Source organism: Cuculus canorus, chromosome 18 (genome assembly GCF_017976375.1).
Source record: "Cuculus canorus isolate bCucCan1 chromosome 18, bCucCan1.pri, whole genome shotgun sequence".
Classification (NCBI taxonomy): domain Eukaryota; kingdom Metazoa; phylum Chordata; class Aves; order Cuculiformes; family Cuculidae; genus Cuculus; species Cuculus canorus.
In genome coordinates this window covers 8415235-8435913 of record NC_071418.1, presented here as the reverse complement: position 1 = coordinate 8435913, position 20679 = coordinate 8415235, and the positions used below count along the sequence as shown (strand labels likewise).

Sequence of the window (20679 nt, the reverse complement as noted above, 5' to 3'; positions counted from 1 at the left end):
CCAGCCTCAATACGCACACAGAAAGATCCGGGGCAGTGGGAAGTGACCAGTTAAAAAAAAAAATAAAGAAAAGGAAAGAAAAGCAGAAAAAGCTATAAACAGCAAACTGAAAACCAGCTCCTTGAGTTGAAAGACACCACAGTGCTACCCCACATAGAGGGCTCACACGTGTCCTCAGCAGAAAGCGCAGCACAGCGGTGTTTGACAGTGTCTCTGGAGAACTGGTGCTCCCAGGGAACGAGGACACCAAACCAGCACGAAAAAGGGGGGTTGCCCACTTGCTGCCAAGGATGAGAGCATTTACCTACCCATCCAAAACACACTGAGTGCTGACAGAAGTGTGACAGGTGTTCCACTGATCACGACCAGTTTCCAACCTCCTATAACAAGGTTCTCGCTCTCTCTCACCATTTCCTTTTAGCCCTTACCCATCACTCCTTGCCCAGTGGGCTACCAGCAGGGCTTGGGCTCTGGCTTTGCTAACTCTCTGCCAGCTATCCAAACAGATGAGTGAAATGGAAAGTTCTGCTCAATAAACCATAAGGAATCAACTTGGGAGAGGGTACCTAACAGTGCAAAGAATGGAAATGATGATTTGCAGTGAAGCCAGCTTGCAGGAAGCCCTAAGACTTCTCTTCAGAAGTCATATGGGAAATCAGGACAGAGAAATTCGCCCCTTGACTGAGCTTAATACATCGATGTGTCCTTTTGATGGGCTTTCATGGGCTATCAGGCATCCAGGTGAGGATCAAGAGATTATGGAGGTATAAATATATGTCAGATTTCTGCTCTTGGGGATATCTGATACTTAGCAACCTACTTCAGCTCTGAGACTCCCATCAGAGAAAACTTGTGAGAGTCAGAGACATGAAGATCTGTTTGAAAGCTACAGATGACACAGTAAGCGCTGACTACAGGGCAAAATCAAGTGCGAGAGGCGCTGTGCTCTGAACAGGACACGGCTCCACAGTCTACTGGCCTCTCCAGGAAGAACAGGGATCCCTGATGGACACCGCATAGGCTTGATGTCCTCCTGAATTTTATGGCTCTCTACACACTGCCTCAGCCAGCTTCTCCGATTGCTTCTGATTTTCTTAGGACAATTTTAGAGTGGAAGAAGTGGGAGAGCACCTGTAGTCTGGTCAAAAACACTGCTAGGCTGAAGAGAAACCAAAAAACCAGCAACAAGATCTGAGGACATTGGTTAGAACCGGAGACAAGACAAGGCAATACTGCAGAGAGGGACTAAACCAACTAGGTTGATTGATACAATAGATTTGGAAGATACTAAATGATATGGCTGAAAATGACTACATCTTTTGGGGTTGGGGAAAACCAAACATCAGGAATGTGGACAAAAACACCCTCTCCGCAGCTTGCTTCCTCTCCCAGGTGTAACTATTTCTGACAGAAAAATCATTCAATTAAAAAGACGTTTCTATGGGGCCACAACAAGAAGCTTGAAGGTCAACTGAAAGACAAACCACTACTCACCCCTTGATGGTGTATTTTTCAGCCAGGTGAACTGGCTGAAAAGAAATTGGCAGCAGCTGCTAATGCCAATCCCCAAATCATAGAATCATAAAATGGTTTCGGTTAGAAGTGACCTTAAAGATCATGCCATGGGCAGGGACACCTCCCACTGGATCAGGGGCTCCAAGCTCCAGCCAACGTGGCCTTGAACACCTCCAGGGACGGGGCAGCCACAATTTCCCTGGGAAACCTGTGCCAGTGCCTCACCACCCTCATCATGAAGAATGTTGGAGGTGGTCTCTGCTGCAGGGCAGGAAGGGCCAGCCCGGCCCTGAAGGGCTGCGAAGGAGAAGAGCAGGAGGTGAGGGCTCCTGCTGGCTCAGGACATCGCTGCCTTGCACAGGATCCTGACCTGCACAGGGACCAGCGAACAGACCAAAGGCTGGTTATTTTCAATATTCGTTTACTTGTTTTGTGAATTCTTTAAACAAGAAACTTTCCTGGCCTTCAAGAGGCCTTTCTAAGTACTAAATAAAGCTAATAAACCCCACACCGGGTATCACATACAGTGTTGAAGTTAAAAGCAGAACATCCTGCTCCATCAGGGAGAACATTCTGAGCTTTCAGTCCAGTTTGTGCCTTTTTTCACGTATTTTTATACCAGTCTGGAAAAATCAAGTACACACAAAACGCTTTTTTTGTGTGTGCGAACTATCACCAGCGCTGGAGGGAAAATTCAGGACAGAAAGAAATCCCCCAGCTGCTGGGTGAGCTTCCCAAGAAAGACACTTCACTCAAATAAAATGGGGCTTCTTGATAGTTCCTCTGCTGTGCCAAAGGCAGGCCTGCTCCTCAGAGCCATGGTAGAAGATGCTCCTCAGAGCCGTGGTAGAAGATGCACAATCCCTGGAACACCACCACCACCACCACGTGATGATGCTGGAGGGCAAATTCCAAAGGAGTCTGGAGAACAGCACAGGCTATGAAGGCTCTGGGGTTAAACCAAGATGACAGTGGAGCAGCTCCTGAGAAGAGACCAGGGATCCCTGCAGACCAGAGAAACCGGGGAGATTATTCACAAGTTGCTCATGAACTGCCCCACAGTGGGCAGAAACAGACTAAAGAGGAAGCAGGAAACCAGAAAGAGTCAAAGGATCATAGAATCATAGAACAATTTGGGTTGGAAGGGACCTTAAAGATCATCTAGTTCCAACCCCCCTGCCATGGGCAGGGACATCCCACTAAATCAGGCTGCCCAAGGCCCCAAAGGACACCAGGTGGAACTGGAAGCCAGACCAGGCGATATCACAGAGAGCTGGTGCTGGTGTTACAGACACCCAGGATACGAAAGCATTGCATCAAGGACCGCAACTGTCTGCCTCTGAAACCAACCTGCTGAAGCCAGCAGCCTCCCAGGAGTGAGGTCCCTGCTCCTGAGGCCACTCCAGCCTCCAGCCCGTTCCTGAAGAGGCACATAATGTGGTTTAGTTATTTAAAGAAGCTTTCACAGAAGCACAGAGTGACAAAGGCTGAAGGAGAGGGAGAAGCTGGACTGGAGACAAGAGCTCAGCATCTGAGCATCTCCCCAGCAATGCTCCTCCAGCTGAAGCTTTGCTGCAGTGGTTTCAATCCAGTAACAGGACAGGATGCCCTCCTCCTTTCCCCCTGAGGCTCGAGCAGAGGTGAAAGCTTTCCAACTCATCCAGAGGCCTGACAGCCCTACCTGTGCGAGCAGCTTAGACACCGTATTAAAGGTGCCAGGATCTACACGATTGCTAATGCAGCCAAAATGCATAAAAGGGAAAAATGAAAGAAAATGGTGCCTCCACCCACAGATCTCAAGTTATGTCAGGGATATTTCAGCACTCAGGAATTACTTTCCTGCAGTGATAAGAAACATAGATGGGAAGCGTAGTAGAAAGGCTGCACTGGGAGAGCTTGAGGTGCTCTGCGGCATCAGCACCACACGCACCAAGTGGGGAGAAAGTGGAAGGTGAAGCTAGACCATGCTTCAAGGAACCAAAGTGTTCCTTGTGCAAAGGTACAACAGGTAAGAAAAAGGCAGAGGAGGGAGCTAGGACAAGGATTTGAGGGCACGCTCTGGCAGCAGCATCTGCAGAGGCTGCGAGGTGAGCAGATTGAGTGCCCAGAGGCACCAGGCTGCCTTGGCAAAGCAGGAGCTGCCATCAACCAGAGGAAGACTCCGTCACAGGAGAAGGAGACAGGTTTCACCCACTCTTCAAAATATAAGCACAGCACACTTGTAGAACAAGGAGGATTTGAATCTGTCCATGGCAGAAGGGGCTCACAAGCCCCAAGGGATGCAGCCCGGTCAAGGGAACTGCAAACAGGACTCGGATCTTCCAGAAGTGGTGGAGCTGACTGTGCTGAGACTGCAGCAGTGGCACTGGAGACGCGGGTAGTGGTGGAGAAAGATGGAGGAGCAGCTTGGAGAGGTCCCTGTACCAATTTTCTCTGCATCTAATTAGCAGCTTCTGAAGCCACCTCTCTGTTTCACTCATCTGTACAGAACAGCCAACAAATTTTGGCTTGTGGCCTCCATAAAGCTCTTTCCTGCTGCTGAATGTCCTTCCAAGGATGATGTGCCTGCTGCACTGATGCTGCTCTTGGGAAAGCACAGAAGAGGGACAGCAGCACCCCCAGATAACCAGAGACACTGGCTTCACAACCACGGTGCCATAACACAGTATTGCAAGGTGTCATTGAAATCATAGCCAAGATCTCAAGCCGCTAAACTGACATGTTTTCTTCTCTAATCACTACCTCTCTTCTAAACCTTCTGTTCCAGAAGGGCCTTATGCTGAAAGAGAAGAAATCGAGTCTAGTTCTTGCCTGTAGAGCAAGGAGATACCGTGAAGAACAGCTAGTATCCCTGAAGGCAGGTGGGGAGCTGGGGCTTCAGAACACAACAGCTCTGCAAGCTGTCAGGACACCATAGGCTCAAAGAGAGACTGGGAGAGAAGGAGGTGGACAGCCCTAAATACAGATGGCCCACAGGGTAGACTTAGATGGAGCAGGAGTGGGGAGATTAATGCACAAGCCCAAAAGCAACAGCAATCTGAGAAAAGAACAGCTGAGCAGTTTGGGATGAACTAGTCCAGGTTCAGCCCTGTCCCGAAATCTCATCTCAAATAACTGCGGCATCCAAGCTGTGGAATAGCTACTGCTGTCTTGGAGATCTTGCTTACTGTTCCATCCACAGCTCTTTCTTTGCTCAATTTTATGATTTATCCCCACTAGGACAAACAGAACAGCCCCTTGTAACTAGCATTTTGGAAATGATGCAGCTGCCCAAACCCTCCAACCTTCCTTCTCCCACAGGCCCAGCCATGCAGGCCCTAGGGGAGCGGGCTCAAAGAACAGAAGGTGGCACCAACTCAGCCCACAACTTTGACATTTCAAAGTTTATTCACTGGAAACCAAACAGGTTTTATTTGTTTAAAAGTGAGTCCCCCAAAAACAGCACTCCCTGGGGCTCAGACCACCTCTCTTCCCTGGAGAGGGTCAGCTCAACGGACCATGCAATGTCATCTCCAACATGTGCTGCAAAAGTACAGCACTGGTGCCTTCTGCCTCTCGGACAGCAGCTGTACCTGCATCACAACGCCTCGATGCTGACAAGATTATCCTAAGATGCTGAAAACCCTTTGTGCAGAGAGTCTGGGACAACGATATTTCTGTGCCAGCAGACATGTCGTCTCCTTGGTGACGTTAGCTGATCTAACAAGGCGCTCTTTGCGCTGCACCCACTGCAGAGCTGCGGATAACAAAGCCACCCGGCTATAGGTATGCCCTCTTCTCACCCACAGCTATGATGATTATAGCAGCAAAACTGTATCACCACAACCAGGCAGCATCCCTTGGGACTTACCCAGAGCAGTGGTGGCTGCTCCAGCCTTGGAGGTGTTCAAGACCAGGTTGGATGGGGCTTTGAGCACCCTGACCCAGTGGGAGGTGTCCCTGCCCATGGCTAGAGGTGAAACTGGATGAGCTTTAAGGTCTCTTACAACCCAAACCATTCTATGAATCTATGAAAACTACAGTTACCCAGGTCACATACCCTGGGGTTTGAGAAGCCAGGGGTGCCCAGGTGTCATTTTGCTACATCAGCAGGTTTCAACTTGTCATCTGCAAACTCCATCTACAAGTTGCGGCAAAGGCAACTAAGAGAAACAAGCCTTGAGCTCCAGGCAGCCTCTAGCTACACTGGAGACTTTCAGGGATTCAAAAACAGGCTGAGAAACCACTGCATAGTGATTTCAAACACGTGGAGACCTGGGCAGTGATCCTGCCAGCATGAAGTCAATATTTACTGGAGAAACCCACAGGATGGTGGCTACTCCAGTAACCAGACACACTAGAGACAAGTACAAATTATATTCACAGCAGCTAGAGCTGGGGCTGAGATGTGTCTAATGCAAACGAGAGACCAGCAGGAGTGAACGTTTCCAGATCTGATCAGGGACTATTCCAGAGACAGACAGACAGACAGACAGACAGGCAGGCAGAAAACAGAGCAACAGGCTCCTACACAGCTCACTTCTACTCTCTCCATGGGAGCATTTACAGTTGATATAATCAGAGTTAAAAGATTGATGGCAGTAGCTACCAGCCAGCAGCAAGCAAAGAAAAGGACAAGACAGAGAGAGAGAGTGGCTGCTGCCCACCTCATCCAGCTCGATGGACAAGCAGCAACTCAGAGACAGCCAGTGAACGGCACTGCTGCAGCAAGACAAAGATTACTCCGTATCGCCCAGCTCGAAAGCGAGGTTGCACATAGTTTCTGGTTTTAAAGTGAGTTTTTGGGGAGCACAAGGCAGAAAATAGACAGTCTGGAAAACTGCTACACCTTCGACCTCCAGAGCAGGTCCAGCATGGTAAGCACAAAGCAAAGGCACTCCATCATACATCAGCAAGAGCAAGACACTCCGTAGAAGATGTCCATTCCATTCGAGCTCCTCCTGATGAGGCTACACCAAGGCACATGCTTACATTAAAAGCAAATTTTAAGTCACTACCTCATTTCACAGAAGACATCATGAAGCTATTAGATGTCAACTTGTGCCTACCACCAACCTAAGCTGTGTCTGAACCAGTGACCCAGAGGTGAAAGGCCCATGCCCCGTTATCCATCTCCAGAGACATATGACCCCCTCAAAACAGCAGGTTCCTGATAGGCATTTTCAAAAGGGCACAAGCAATTACGACAGCTTCACAAACCACTTGACAATATGCCCGTTATACAACGCATTTTCAGCAAATAGCAGCCTTTACACTGGAAATAAATAGCAAAGAGCAGCAGGTGGGTGCTAGATGGAAGAACATTGATTCTCCATCACATTTCATCCCTAATGGACTGAAGTACAAATGTAAGGATGGGCATCACCTACTTTAACTGCCATAATTTGCCCACTTGGTTTGTGGACCATTTTGTTGACAGAACCATAAGCGCCTCGTCCAATTTCTCCAAGGTCTTTCAAGTCCTCTGCTGTAAAATCCCAATGTTGCTCAGGGGAAATCTTCAATTTTCCTGATGATTCAATGCTGTGTGTTCTCAGTCTCTCTCTGTCAAAAATATTGGGAAGCAATTTTTCCACATTTTAAATAGTCTGTAAATTTCTCTTTTTTGTTTTTTAGCACTTGATTAAACATTAGAAGAGAGGGGTTCACAAAGGCTACAGCAACAATCTGACTCCACGAAGGATTTGAGTTGGGGGTGAGAAGGGTGAGGGTCAGGGATGAGGGAAAACGTTCAATCAAAAAGGACATACACTTGCCCACAGCTTCAGTTAAGGATACCTTTCTCCAGCTGCGGCGTAAAATTCAATGTGTCTCATACAGCAGTCATTCTAATCACTCATTTAACACAGTTTGTTCTACTTTGCACAAAATACATCAGGATTCGAGAAGGATCTGGTAACATGCAGAACCACGAGACTGAAAAGATTCCCCAGCCCCATCTCCCCAAAGCTTCTGCTGCTCTACAGCACCATCTCCCTCCGACCTGAGTTTCTATGCAACACAGGCAAGATCTTCTGTGTGAATCATAGGACTTAAGAGTTTGCTCTTAATGGAAAACTGCAATTAATTTAAAAAGGGACATTTTAGGTAACCATTTAATTTATTCAAAAACAATTAAAGAGCTAATTATTCATATTTATAAAACACAAGACAAGTTGTTTGTGACACAATAACAAAAACCTGACTGTTCAAGCATGCCTTCAAACACCTAATACAAGGTTGGTCCTGCCAAAGCCACCAGGGTTTGTCCAGGTCAGAAGCAGAACAATGAGCAGAGTTTATAGGACAGAAGAACTCGAGAGCTGTTTTAAGGTGCCTTCAACCACTCACTCAAATGCAGCAATGCTATCACTGAATTAGTAGGAAATGCACAAGTATTTTCAACAGTTTTCATCTTAAAATGCCATGCAAACGTTCAGGTTTACATTAATTAATTAGCTGATTTGCACTTCTTGGGTCATAAAGTAAGCCAAAAGCCTGAGTTTCCCACTTCCAAGGGGCATTAACAGCATTAAAGATGCTTCCCAGTACAGGGCACACCCATCTTGCACAGATCTTAGCAAACAGGCACTTCTGGCCTCCTCGTGTCCAAGGGAGATCCTGTCAAACTCATCCCCTGGGCTCTGATCACTTCTCCGGGGCATTTGGTTGAGCTGCCAGGGTCTGGCCAAACAAGCAGAACAGACATGAAGCATTTGACCAAACGTATATACCTTATTATCAGCCTGAGGAATAAACACATTATGGCAAATTCCACGCTGATAAACACAATTGTTTGTCAACCAGCAGCTGTAAACGCTCTCGTCTTGGACACGGTGCTAACCGAACCATGGGTTTTACTTGGAAGCTGGGTTTTGGGGGGGCAATGAGATCAAGGTCCAAGGAGCAATCAACTGGAGGAGCCACAGTTCAAACAGCTGGATCTGCTGCACTCCAGCTCCTCTGCAGCGCTTTGGTTTAGCACTTTCTAGGCTTGGAGCAGCTGCATGGCCTCAACCCTTGACCCATGCGATAAAGAGTCTTGCTGACTCCTCTCATCACTTCCGTGCTGCACCTGCCCTGGCCTTTCCAGCTCTTTAACCTTCTTAGCTCCCTACAGGGCCTTTGCACTGCCCTCAGGAGCAATCAGGGGAACCTACGGAGAGCACCACAACCCAGGATAGGCTGGACGGAGACACAGCCCGAAGAGGCAGCAGTGGCACTACTTACAGGTCTTTGAGTCTCTGTGCAAAATGAAACATTGCATTGAGTGGGGTTCTCCATGGAATTTGCTTACTAAAAAGCAAGGAATGAAAAAAAAGGCAGTAAAACGACAAAAAAAAGAACAGAAGGGGGGGAAAAAAGAAGAAAAACATGAATAGAAACGTGACCTCCAGACTTGCTGGCTGTCTCTGAGGGCAGCGTATGTTGGAAGCCGCATGAATCGGTTTCTATCTAATTGCTCGACCATCCTATTTTGTCAGTGCCATACAAATAGTTCTTCTTTGGATGGAAGAAGGTAGGTGCCAAGCATCGCGCCAGAGGTACCAGCAAACGGGCATTTCCTGCCTGCCTGCCTCCTGCCAGCTGGCGGGCAGGAAGAAGCACAGCCACTGGGAGCCAAATCTCGTTCAAAAAGGCAGGAAGGAAAAGGCAGAGAGGTGTTACCAGGAGGGCGAGATGCGAGATTGGATTTTCTAAGCAAACCCTTTCCATCTCATTTCAAAACAATGTTTCATATTGAAGTCCTCATGGAGCTAAATAATTCAAGCGTTGATGTGGTTTATTCAAATAAAGCAATCAAACCCATCTCCACTCTTCCCTCTGCCTATTTTTCTGCCCAGAAAACTTTGCTTTTCTTGCTCTATATCAGAGGAGAAAGCAAATTTGAATTCATTATTTCCTCATTACACAAGAAGCCTGTTTCTCCCCAGCTGTAGCATGAAAGCAGATCTGTGCCATTGTTCCCGCAGCTGCAGGATGGGTGGTTCGAGCAGCCGGGAAGAAGATGTGAGCTCGGAAATACTCGCTCCGGTCTGCACCGAGTGCCTTCTGCAGCTGTAGTCTGGTGCGGAGCAGCGGAGCTCTGGGGGTTTGGATCAAGATGTACCATCACCGCCCACCCACAAACCTCACATCTTGGAGCCTGGCTGCATTTCCATGATGTATTTATGATGCCATCTGCCTTACACTGCAATCACCGTTCCAGCTTATCTGTATTCAAACACCCAGGGAAATGGTCAAATACCCAAATGACAGAAGTCTGACAGAGTGACATACAACTTTAATATGGATTTTACTCATTTAGCTGATTTGTTACATGTAAACAATGCAGTTTTCCTTTAAGCAGCATGGCCTATCTAAAGAGTCAGTAACTGGAGGGATTTGATTCCTTCTAGCAGCAGGAATTTTTCAGTAAACCAAAATACCAAGGGAGATCCATGACAAAAAAGCAGCTCAAAAAATGAAAACCTAGAACACAGATTCTGCATTGATAGGACAAGAGGGGTGGCTTTAAATTGGAAGTGGAAAGATTTAGACAAGATCTTTGGAAGAAATATTTTCCTCTGAGGGTGGGGAGGCCCTGGCCCAGGTTGCCCAGAGAAGTCATGGTTGTCCCATCCCTGGAGGTGTTCAAGGCCAGGTTGGATGGGGCTTGGAGCAACCTGATCCAGTGGGGGGTGTCCCTGCCCATGTCAGGAGGCTGGAACTGGATGGGCTTTAAGGTCCCTTCCAATCTAAACCATTCCATGATTGATAAAAAATGGGAATTCTGATGTAAAAGTGCGCAAGGCAATAAGAATAAATAAATGACCCACACAGTACTTCTATTACTAGGACTGTACTGCTGCATATACACGAGGATGTAAATCCACTGGGTGGACAGGCCCCTGGAACACAGAAGCCTGCCCAGACCCTGCACTGCATCCTTCTGCGCTGGGTGCTACAACAGCTTCAGCAAACAGAAGGGGAACCGCACAGAGTGATGTCTAAGGAAGGTGAAAAGAGATCAATGTCCAGTCCTTGATTCTGCAACAGATCCCATCGCAGTCCCTGGGTTTAGAGTTTGCATGGATGTGATCAGACACACGTCTCCTCTTACCACGTCATCTGTAAGCAGTGCAATCTGGATCTCTTTAAGGCTGGGAACACTGGGCAAAACTGGGCATGTATTCTCTGAATTATCGGGATGCATAAGATGGACTTGTGGGGCCTAACATAGGATTTAAAACATAAAATAAACAGCTACAAAGGGTTAGATACTCCTCAAAAAGTTAACAGCAAGATATTCAAATGCACCTTAGAGAATCTAGCTCCTGACGACTTGTCCAGGACGTGAGCTTCCAACTCCCCATCTTGCTTTTGAGAAGGTTTAAAAGCGAAAAGAAGACAATCAGCTCAGGTCATAGCGACTACTGCACTTTAAAGGCACCAGCGTATCAGTCTCGCTGCAGATGGTTACTATGCTCGTCACAGCAGTTATTCCAGGGATTAGGAGCACCAAGCAAGACAACAACTCCTCCAAACAGTTGCCCTTTGTCAGAAATGAAACCGTTTGTGGGTCCAGCTTGGCAGGAGGCAGGCGGACGGCTGGCGCCAGGCACCGCAGCTGCGCCAAGGATAGGGGCACACGCATTCCGGACGGGAGGTTGCTTATTGCAAGCTTGGTGAGCTACACCCAAGCAGGAAAGTCTGTCAGGGCTAGAGGCCCACAAAACCTCCTGGGGAGAACCACTGAGACCCCAGGAAGCTCAGGTTGTGTTAGCTCCCTGAGCCCCTGCTGTTAGCACCAAACCGCAGGGATGCCACAACTTTTTAAAAGAAGCACTTCCTCGGCATGAAAAAGAAGAACCGTAGGGGGAAGCAGAGGAAAGGTGGTGGACTTTTTAAGCTAAACTGAAAGTCATCAGACATGAAGCAAGGCCAGAAAGACGCTGTATATAGCTACCTATCTCCTCTTTGTTTTCCTGCATTAAGAGTTCTGCAAGACTTGAAGAAGCCCAAGAGTTGAGGAATTCAACGTTATAGCTGAAAGGAATAAAACAGATCAAAAAGATCCAAGCTAACCAAGCTTCCCATGCCTGCCGAGTGGTGGATTTTTAGGAAGGCTCTCATTAAAGCTCCTATTTACAATACAGTTAATGAGAACCCATTCTACTTCTCTACAAGTTTAGTACAAAAGCTGCTTGGCACAATGGGATTTTAGAAACTGGTTTGTGGTCAATCAGCCAAAAGAATGCTAAAACAGAAATCCTAACAAAAGAGCCTCCTGCAGACTGCAGGGTTTTAATAACACCGTGCACCGTTCAGAACTGCAGAGTGAAAACACAGCTCATGACTTTGGCTGACACGCTTCTACCAAGCCCTTCAGGGAGCCTAGAGAGGGAGCAATGCTTCTACCTCCACCTCTGTGCTACTTATAAAACAGTTTTCAGACCCTGCAGGCTAACACTGATAAAATAGCAATCCTTGCTTAAATTTTAGTGGAACAAGGTTCCAAAAGGAACGTTCCTTTTTTTTTCCTAGAGGGCTGAAAACGTTGGTGCTCTGACCACCTTGCAAGAAGAAATTTCTTCTTCCAATAACCTGATGGACAACAGCGTCCTTGCAAAAGGAACAGAACTAAACTGGTTTTACTCTGATCCATGTTAGCTGTCCTGAGGCTCAGTTATATTTGATAAGAGACTCCTAAACATGAAGAAGAGACATAAAAAATGTGTCTAAGGAAGGAAATGATTTAGTTATGTATCTCTTACCTATCACAAAAGCACACTTGCTGCCTTTTATCATGACCAATGGGCAGAAATCCTCCCTCGCGTTACTCTGGCTTCCTGTGCTCCTCCCAAACTTGAAAATAAAGACATCTAACAGTGCGGAAGATTGCACAGCCCCTTCCACCGCCCTCAAGTTGGTGCAGCATGCTCCCAAGGCTGCAAAGAGTCTCCCTGATTTCAGTGGGGTATGGCTGAGGCTTTTTAAATGTCAATATTTCACACGAAGCTCCCCTGGTGAACTACTGAGTTACAATGGATTTTGATTAACCCTGCCCTCAACATGGAAGAAACCTCTCAATTCATCATGGTCCCAAATTTAACCGAGCATATTAACCTCAAACTCATTTTCATCTGGACTTGAACCAGGTGGCAGCACATTCACTGAATCCACCCTGGATGGGTATTCAAAGCTCACATTGCATTCAAGCATTTCAGAAAAACTCAAGCTAATTAACTTAAATAACCTTTCTGAGAATGCTGACTCTGACACATTTGGTCTCCTGAGCCCTGGTCAGCCGCCTGAGGAAGATCGGAAAACAGGCACGAGCACGTCCGTAAGAATCAACGACAGAACCCAGATACATAAATAGCTTCCAAAATGATACCGAGATGCAATCGCATTATGATTACACAAAAATCACTCAATGGAATGACACTTTCTGAGATAGATTCCATTACTTTAAGAGATGTCATTTACGCAAGTGTAGAAAGTATTTGGCAATGGCCAAGAGAGAGGTGAGCTTACTGCAGCCTGCTGGGAAGGGTCTGGATGAGGTCCGCTTCTCTCCTTTTGGAGCTGAACGGGACAATGGGATCAGTACCCAGGGTTGCTTGTGCATCACTTCAGCCAGGAAAAGCGAAAACAACAGGAAAACACGATGCTGTTATTGCATGGCACAACAAGGTGTAACAGTCCTCAGCCGCTCGCACCGCCCACCGAGTGCTCAGCCTCAGGAAGCAGCGAGCCTAAGCCACCTCCCCTCCCTGGGAGCAATGCAGCATCTGACGATCCAAACTGTATTTTAACGTATTACATCATAAGCAATTTGTTTTCTTACAGCAATGGCAATTATTTCTTACTGTATTATCACTCTGATCAGGAACATGAATGGTTATGTTCAACTCCCTAATAACCAGCACCTCTATGCCAGTGACACGCTGCTCCCTCGAGGCACACTGACCATCGCTGTCTGGTTCTCTCGTGGTCTCTAACACAGAACTCACTGAAATGTTATTTAAAAATATATTAAGCTTCCATCCCGAATCCACCAGTCCAGGGCTGGTGGTTTCTCCCAAGTGGGCTTGCCATTCATCTTACTCCCTCTCTTAAAGGAAAAGTTTGTAGGACTCGACAACTACATCTTTGCTTATTATATTTCCTATTATTCTGAAGAGATTTAACAGCAACCCTCCAGTAGCTGAAGGGGCTACAAGAAAGCCAAGGAGGGACTGTTTACAAAGGCTTGTGGTGATAGGACGAGGGGCAACGAGTATAAACTGGAGAGGGGCAGATTTAGACTAGACATAAGGAGGAATTTCTTCCCTATGAGAGTGGTGAGACACTGGAACAGGTTGCCCAGGGACGTTGTGGCTGCCCCATCCCTGGAGGTGTTCAAGGCCAGGTTGGATGGGGCTTTGATCACCCTGATCCAGTGGGAGGTGTCCCTGCTCATGGCAGAGGGGTTGGAACTGGATGATCTTTAAGGTCTCTTCCAACCCAACTATTCTATGATTACCTCCAGAGCCACATGGCGAAGGTTAACCACCAGTAGGTTTTATAAGACCTCTCTAAAAACAAAACTCAGGTTCTGTAGCTCTGAGCCTCTCAAGCTCTCCAGCTGTGGAAATCTTCTCTCCTGATACACAGACCTATTATCCCATAACGAGCAGCTCAGGCTCCTGCTCAGCCCTTGTTGGGTGGCACACAGAAAACAAGCACCCAAGTACCCGCACAAACGCCCGATGCAGCCGCCTACAGCAACGCACGCTCCTGGTTTTGCTCATCTCCTCACTAGAAACACTTGAGAGAGGAAGATAACGAACACTGGTATTTCAACTAGATGAAAATGTTTTTGTTTCAACTACTCTAAGAAGTGATTTTTTTAATTTAAACTTCTATATGACAGAAAAGTCCAGCGCTAGTCCAGAAAAGCTAAAAGGTCTCCAACTTCTCCTTCAAGATTTATTCTCTTTTGGGGATAGGAAAAACCCCATAGCTTTGGGCTGCATCTCAGCCTGAAATAACCTGAAATCCAGCACCAAGAACCTACCTGGCAGTATTTTATTTTGGGTGGCAGAGAAGCACAGATGGGAGACAAAGAAATCACCACAGAAATTGCTTTTTCGGAAAGACGCAACGATTACAAATGTGGTGACCACAAGAGAGCCGATAACTCTGAGCAGACCAAACGTGACTGGTATTTATAAAGCACTCCTTCTTTAAGACATAAGATTTCTCCAGGCCAGTGAAAGCAACTACCTTTTGAAGGTCCTCACCCTACAGAGCGGGATTTTAAATGCTGGTCTCCTCCGAGATGGCTGTGTAGGGCAGAGTTTTCTCCACTGCCTCTCAGGAGCCAAGAGGTCATTTTCTGTAAGTTCTGCCACTTACAGAGAGTTGAGGATGCTACAAAGACTTAGGCCACTGCTTCCAGAGAATCACCTTTCTCATCTTTCACTGTATGAAACGCCCACTTAGAACATCAGTTCTAAGACAGTTAGAACATCAGGGAGACAAACCAAACCCAGCTAGACTACAGAAAAGACCCCCACTTCTCAGCAAGGACAACTGCCTTCATGCTGCAGGAAGAGACCTTTGAAACATTCACTTTCAACTGATCCGCACTTGTCTCGGCAAAGGCAGTAGTTCCGTAGGGCATGAAGGACCAATTGCTCATCCAGATTTACTGTTCTCCCAACAGCGTGAAGGGAACAGAAGAGCTGATCCAGGCTCTGCAACTACTTGACCTACTTTCACTTCTCCTAAGTAACCACTGCAGTAGGTACATTTTGGTGTGAATTGTACAGCTGTGCCAGGACCAGGTGTGCCCTTTCTGGCGTGTGGGGAGGGCTCTAACTCAGGAATCTCTGGGATCTGCTGAACACAAATGCAACAGCTCTGCTCCTGCCAGGCCCAGGGCCACCTCTGAACCAGCAAGAAATAAACCACCAAACCCTCCACAGTCTGAAACCTTGAACTGATTTCAAACATAAGCAGCACAGTCCCCCACCTCCAACACACCAGGAAATATGGGGAGATGCCCAACTTACCAGCACACAGGACTACACACTTTTCTCAAACCATCTTCCTCATCAGACCACACAAATTCACAGAACGGTTTGTGTTGGAGGGAACCTTAAAGCCCATCCAGTTCCAAGCCCCCGTGCCATGGGCAGGCACACCTCACACTGGATCAGGGCTCCAAACTCCATCCAACCTGGCCTTGAATCCCTCCAGGGATGGGGCAGCCACTTCTCTGGGCAACCTGGGCCAGGGCCTCCCCACCCTCATCATGAAGAATTTCTTCCTGATGTCCAATCTAATTCTTTCCCCTTCCAGTTTAAAGCCATTCCCCCTCATCCTATCACTCCAGGCCCTTTTAAAAAGGCTTCTCCCAACTTTTCTGTAGGCTCCCTTCAGGTACTGGAAGGCTGTTACAGGAGCCTTCTCTTCTCCAGGCTGAACAACCCCAACTGTCTCAGCCTGCTCTGACAGCAGAGGTGCTCCAGCCCTCAGAGCATCTTCGTGGCCTCCTCTGGAGCAATTCCAACAGTTCTGTATCCATCTTCTGTTGCGGATTCCAGAACTGGACACAGGACTCCAGGTGGGGTCTCAGGAGAGCAGAGTAGAGAGGGAGAAACCCTTCCCCTTGCCTGTTGGCCATGCTTCTTTTGATACAGTCATACTCAGGTTTATAAATCTGGACTTTCTAATCCAAGCTGACTAAGCACAGGCACTCCCCTGGATCTCCTCCAGGCTCCAGAGTGTGACAGCTAACTCCAAAGCAGGAGCTTGGTCCTGAGCAGGCTGTAAGCACCTGGCTTTTGCCATGAGCATGGATGGATTCAAGCACAATGACTCTTATGTGTCTCAAGAAAGGATCCAGACAGCCACTGGTCACCCCTGGAGCCTTGTTGCTACATAAAAGGTAGGCAGCACATCTCACTAAAAGCCAGGAACCAGAAGGAAAGTCTAAAGGGTATTTCTAGCCAAGAGAGACATCTCTTCTGCACAGCTTCTGTGTCCCAACATGCAGCCACAGTGATTCAGATTTGATGGCGAAAGTTGAGTTCAGTTTGAAAATGAATATTTCCACCTCACTGCTCTACCTGATCGTTTTCCAATTTCCACTGAACCAGAATGCTTCCCCTTCCTCCAAACATCATTCAACTCAGCAATAAAAACACGGTGATCAGCTCCATTCCCCTTCTCTGGACACACTCCAGTCCATCAATGTCTTTCTTGTAGTGAGGGACCCAAAACTGAGCCCAGGATTCAAGGTGCGGCCTCACCAGCACTGAGTCCAGGGGGACAATCCCTTCCCTGCTCCTGCTGGACACCCCATGGATGATCCAAGCCAGGAAGCTGCAGGCCTTCTTGGCCACCTGGGCCACTACTGACTCACATTCAGCTGCCATCAACCAGCACCCCCAGATCCTTTTCTGCCGGGCAGATTTCCAGCTGCCATTCCCCAAGCCTGGAGAGCTGCATGGGGTTGTTGTGGCCCAAGTGCATGACCTGATACTTGGCGTTGTTGAACCCCAGCCCATCAGCCCACCCATGCCTTGGTGTGTCCAGACATCTGTGTGCCAGCTCCCATGGCCTGCAAGTGACTGAGGGCAGTTGCGTCCCCACGTAGACCTGCAGAGGAGGTGGTGCCTTGGGCGGCAGAAGCTTCTGGATAGCCCCTAATGCCACTATGAGCTCTTCCTCCACTCCACCACCCAATCTGCTGCCTGCATGGGCCAGGGCTTTGTGCTCTGGAAGGTAACTGCCGTTATCACCATCTTCTTAAAGCCCCTCTTCCCCACTGCAGGAGGAACGGGTGTCCCTCGAGCACCAGGATGGGGGCTTATTGCACACCGCACACCACACAAAGAGGGCCATGGCTGAAAGGTCAAACACTGCTGGCAAACAGGCAGCTCTCACCACGGCTGTGTTAATCCAAGAGCCAGGACAACAGCCCCTAACTGCACTGGCGGTGGCACAGGTGACGCAGAACAAACCTGTGGACCACAGAGTAACAGGAGACCCCTGTTGAACTCTCTCTACCATTGCTGGCCTAACATTTATCTCTTCCAAATGACGGGATGTCTCAGCTTCTCATCTGCAAGATCGGGAACACGGAGCTTTGTGCAGTCATTTAGGTTTGGAAAGCTATATCATTCAGCACATGTGAAGCACTCAGAACCCATGGGAGCCAGATTAATATAAAACGTCATGTTGTTTTAGACATCCAAAGGAAGGTGATTAGGTTTCCAGAAGTTCTGAGGAACCAAGGTCCCAACAGCGTGGCAGGAAACCAGGTGCTCAGCACCTTAGAAAAATCAATGCAAATTAGCTTAATGGAGATACACGAGCTCCAGATTTTTTCCAGCTGCAGCAGAGGCAGTGCCTGTCAGCCCTATGTCGCTCTCACAAGCAGCCTGGCTGGGTTTGCTGCCCAGAGAACTCACGCTGCCGTCTTGCAGGTAGAGAGAACAAGGGCAGAATGATACCTTGGACTGAGCTCAGAGCTCACCTTGAGTCCTACCAAACTCAGTTCCAGAACTTTCCTAGAAGAAGCACTGTGCAGACCCACTGAAAACTATAAATAATAATGCTCTGGATGAGGGGCATTGGAGGCAACGCATGTCACCCAGGGAGAGAGAAGAGGAGGACCAGAACCCAGCTGGTGTCCTTGCACTTTTCTCTCTTTCCTTTTCCTCCATTTTTTTCTTTTTCCTTAACACAGATTTAGCAGCTGATGCCAATCTTTTCCCTAAGAATGTCTATCCAAATAAATTCCTTTTTGGACCAATCGTTTGGCATCGCTTTGCTTTCAAAAGCAAAAGCACCTGGTGGGTGCTGAACCCATAAATTTTACGGAGGGATCCAGGATCTCAACCCAGCAACCCCAGTGATCGCATGCAGACACTGCAGCTTTCAGGAAAGGTTGCAGAACAGTGACAAAAAACAAAATTCACATTATGAAGTTGTACCTTCCATACTGAAACCCATCACTACAGCTTCCAGGCATCAGATCCTGTGATGGGGAGGTATCAGAAAGGAATCAGAAATCAGTAACAAAGATTGGAAATGCCTTTGATAGAAATGGACAGACAAATATTGTCAGGAGAATTCAAACAGGTAATTGTGAACATGTTTGTTCAGGATAGTCCACTTAGAGTTCAATACTTTTCAGACAAGTGGTAGTATCTCACAGGTGATTTCGTAATGAACTCAGCCAGCTGTAGGCTCTGCAGCTAGAGAGCCTGAAACCCCTTGCCAGAAAGGTTTAGAAAAGCATAAGAGAAGATTAAAACAGAAGTAGACACTTGAGAGAGACTTTGGAACAGCCAGAAAAATCGTTTCCAGAAACAGCAACATTCCCTGAACTATGCAGTAAAAAAGGAAGGAATCCAACATGCAACTGGATCTCCACTGACTTTTGAGGAATCCAGCCCTGAAGGTCTACTGAACATCCACCAATACGTTCTTGGGGTGTCTATCTGGAAAGCGTATGACTCTCCCAGCAGAAGGTCCATGTGGGCACCTCTGGAAGCTCAGTTCACAATGAATCCATGAAGGCACTCACATGCTACAGGGGGTCTATGGAGTCCAGCAAGCCATCAGGCAGTTCAGAAGTTTGTCAGAATTAAAAGAGGTCATTTAATATTGTCACCTTTCTGGATGAGGCTGTAATACTGCAGTGTTCAAGTTCTAACAAGGTGGGACCTATGACAGTCAAGAGAGTTCCCAGCCAGCAGCATGGATACTCCAGCCATGGATACTCCAGCAACCTTCTTAGAACCAGATGCCAAACAAAATCTTTTGTGAGTGCTCATTTCTTAGCAAGTGGATCTCAATTCTATAGTCTGAAGTCAAGATCAAGGCATCAGAAGAGTACAATGCTCAGAAAACCAAAAACTCATCTCCACTCAACCAAACAGCTTGGTTCAGTGGATGCCAGTGCTGGGCAGCACAACACAAGCAGCTGCCAAGCAAACCTGTCGCACACAGCTACGTGGTCACAACTCACCAGATCATTCCTGTGTGTTATTTGAACCTCCTCTCAGCAAAGGCCACCAGCTGCAAGGAGCTCTGTAGAGCTTACACACAGATAATTGAGTAATCTAATTTTGCTTGTGACCTAAATCCTACTTGGACACAGGACAGATGAGGTAAAAGTTGGGATGGAAATAGAAATTGAAAAACAATGGGTTGGAAGTTTAAGAGCTCACCCTAAGCATGGCTTGTGTCCTCCAGCCTCTGCAATGCCTGCCGCAGGAAAAGCAAAGCTAGCAGTTGTTAATCTGGGCTAAGTCAGAAACACAGCCTGAACTAATGAGAACTGTGGTCTCAACCGACAGCTCACCACAGCCTGCAGAGCACAGCGATCACACAACCTTGCTGCCTCCAACCAGGCATGAGCAGAAGCACACGCTTCCTTGGGCTGAGGCATCAGTTGACAGCAAAACACACCTTCTCTAGACTGCACCCTTTCGGGCAGAAGTTGTACTCTTTGGAATTCAGGCTCTATTCTGCCTTTACCCTGCATAGGTCACATGTAAACCTATGCTTACCATGGTGCCACCTCCCTGCGGATAGGACGGATAGCAGGCTATACCTAGACAAAATTTCTGCATTTACAGTGCTGATTTGGTGGCAGCAGTCATAGGTAAATGGAACAAGACACCTGTCCTCCGTAGCTCCATCAGAGAACAAGAATGGACCTTCCTTCCAATCCTGCAGCCTTGCTCTCTGCTGTTCAACATGCCATCCTGGGGCTCTGCTCCCCTGCCTCGAAGGATCTGTGCGGGAAACCACTCACAGCAGCCTTTAGTTGTGATAAGGGATGTCTCAGCTCTTGGCAGCACCAGAAGGGGACATTTCAGGGAGCCACAGCCTAGAACTAGCAACTAGAAAAGCACCTCCAGCTTCTGACCTCATTCAAAGCCAACCTGAGTCTGCCTCCTACTTAAAGGTCACTACAAAGCCCCCTGATTTTAAAACATGTTCTAATTCAGAAAACATTTAGGGCAAAACCTTAGCAGCACTGGAGGTGCGAGCGGTTTTGCCACTGGCTCCAGTCTGAGCGGCTGTAGCCTCTGCTAGTCTTCTCCTCACTTGGTTTCCTGGTCATCTGTGACAAAGATGACCTCCTTCAAAACACCCCAACACAGCGGGTAGAGGATGTAGGTGGGAATG

The 20679-nt window shown here is 47.6% G+C and overlaps 1 protein-coding gene across 4 annotated transcripts in view; it reads right to left on the bottom strand.

Moving 5' to 3' along the window:
• The window catches only part of MAP2K4 (mitogen-activated protein kinase kinase 4), an 84755-nt gene that overhangs the window by 31341 nt on the left and 32735 nt on the right, over positions 1 to 20679 (bottom strand). For 2 of the 4 annotated variants that reach the window (XM_054083758.1, XM_054083757.1), the window contains exons 3-4: positions 13015 to 13110; positions 6885 to 7059 (exon numbers count right to left, since the gene is read on the bottom strand). In XM_054083758.1, coding sequence (XP_053939733.1) covers positions 6885 to 7059; positions 13015 to 13110 — 271 coding nt within the window. The remainder of the gene's footprint in view (positions 1 to 6884; positions 7060 to 13014; positions 13111 to 20679) is intronic. The other 2 variants (XM_054083760.1, XM_054083759.1) reach the window with 1 other exon arrangement.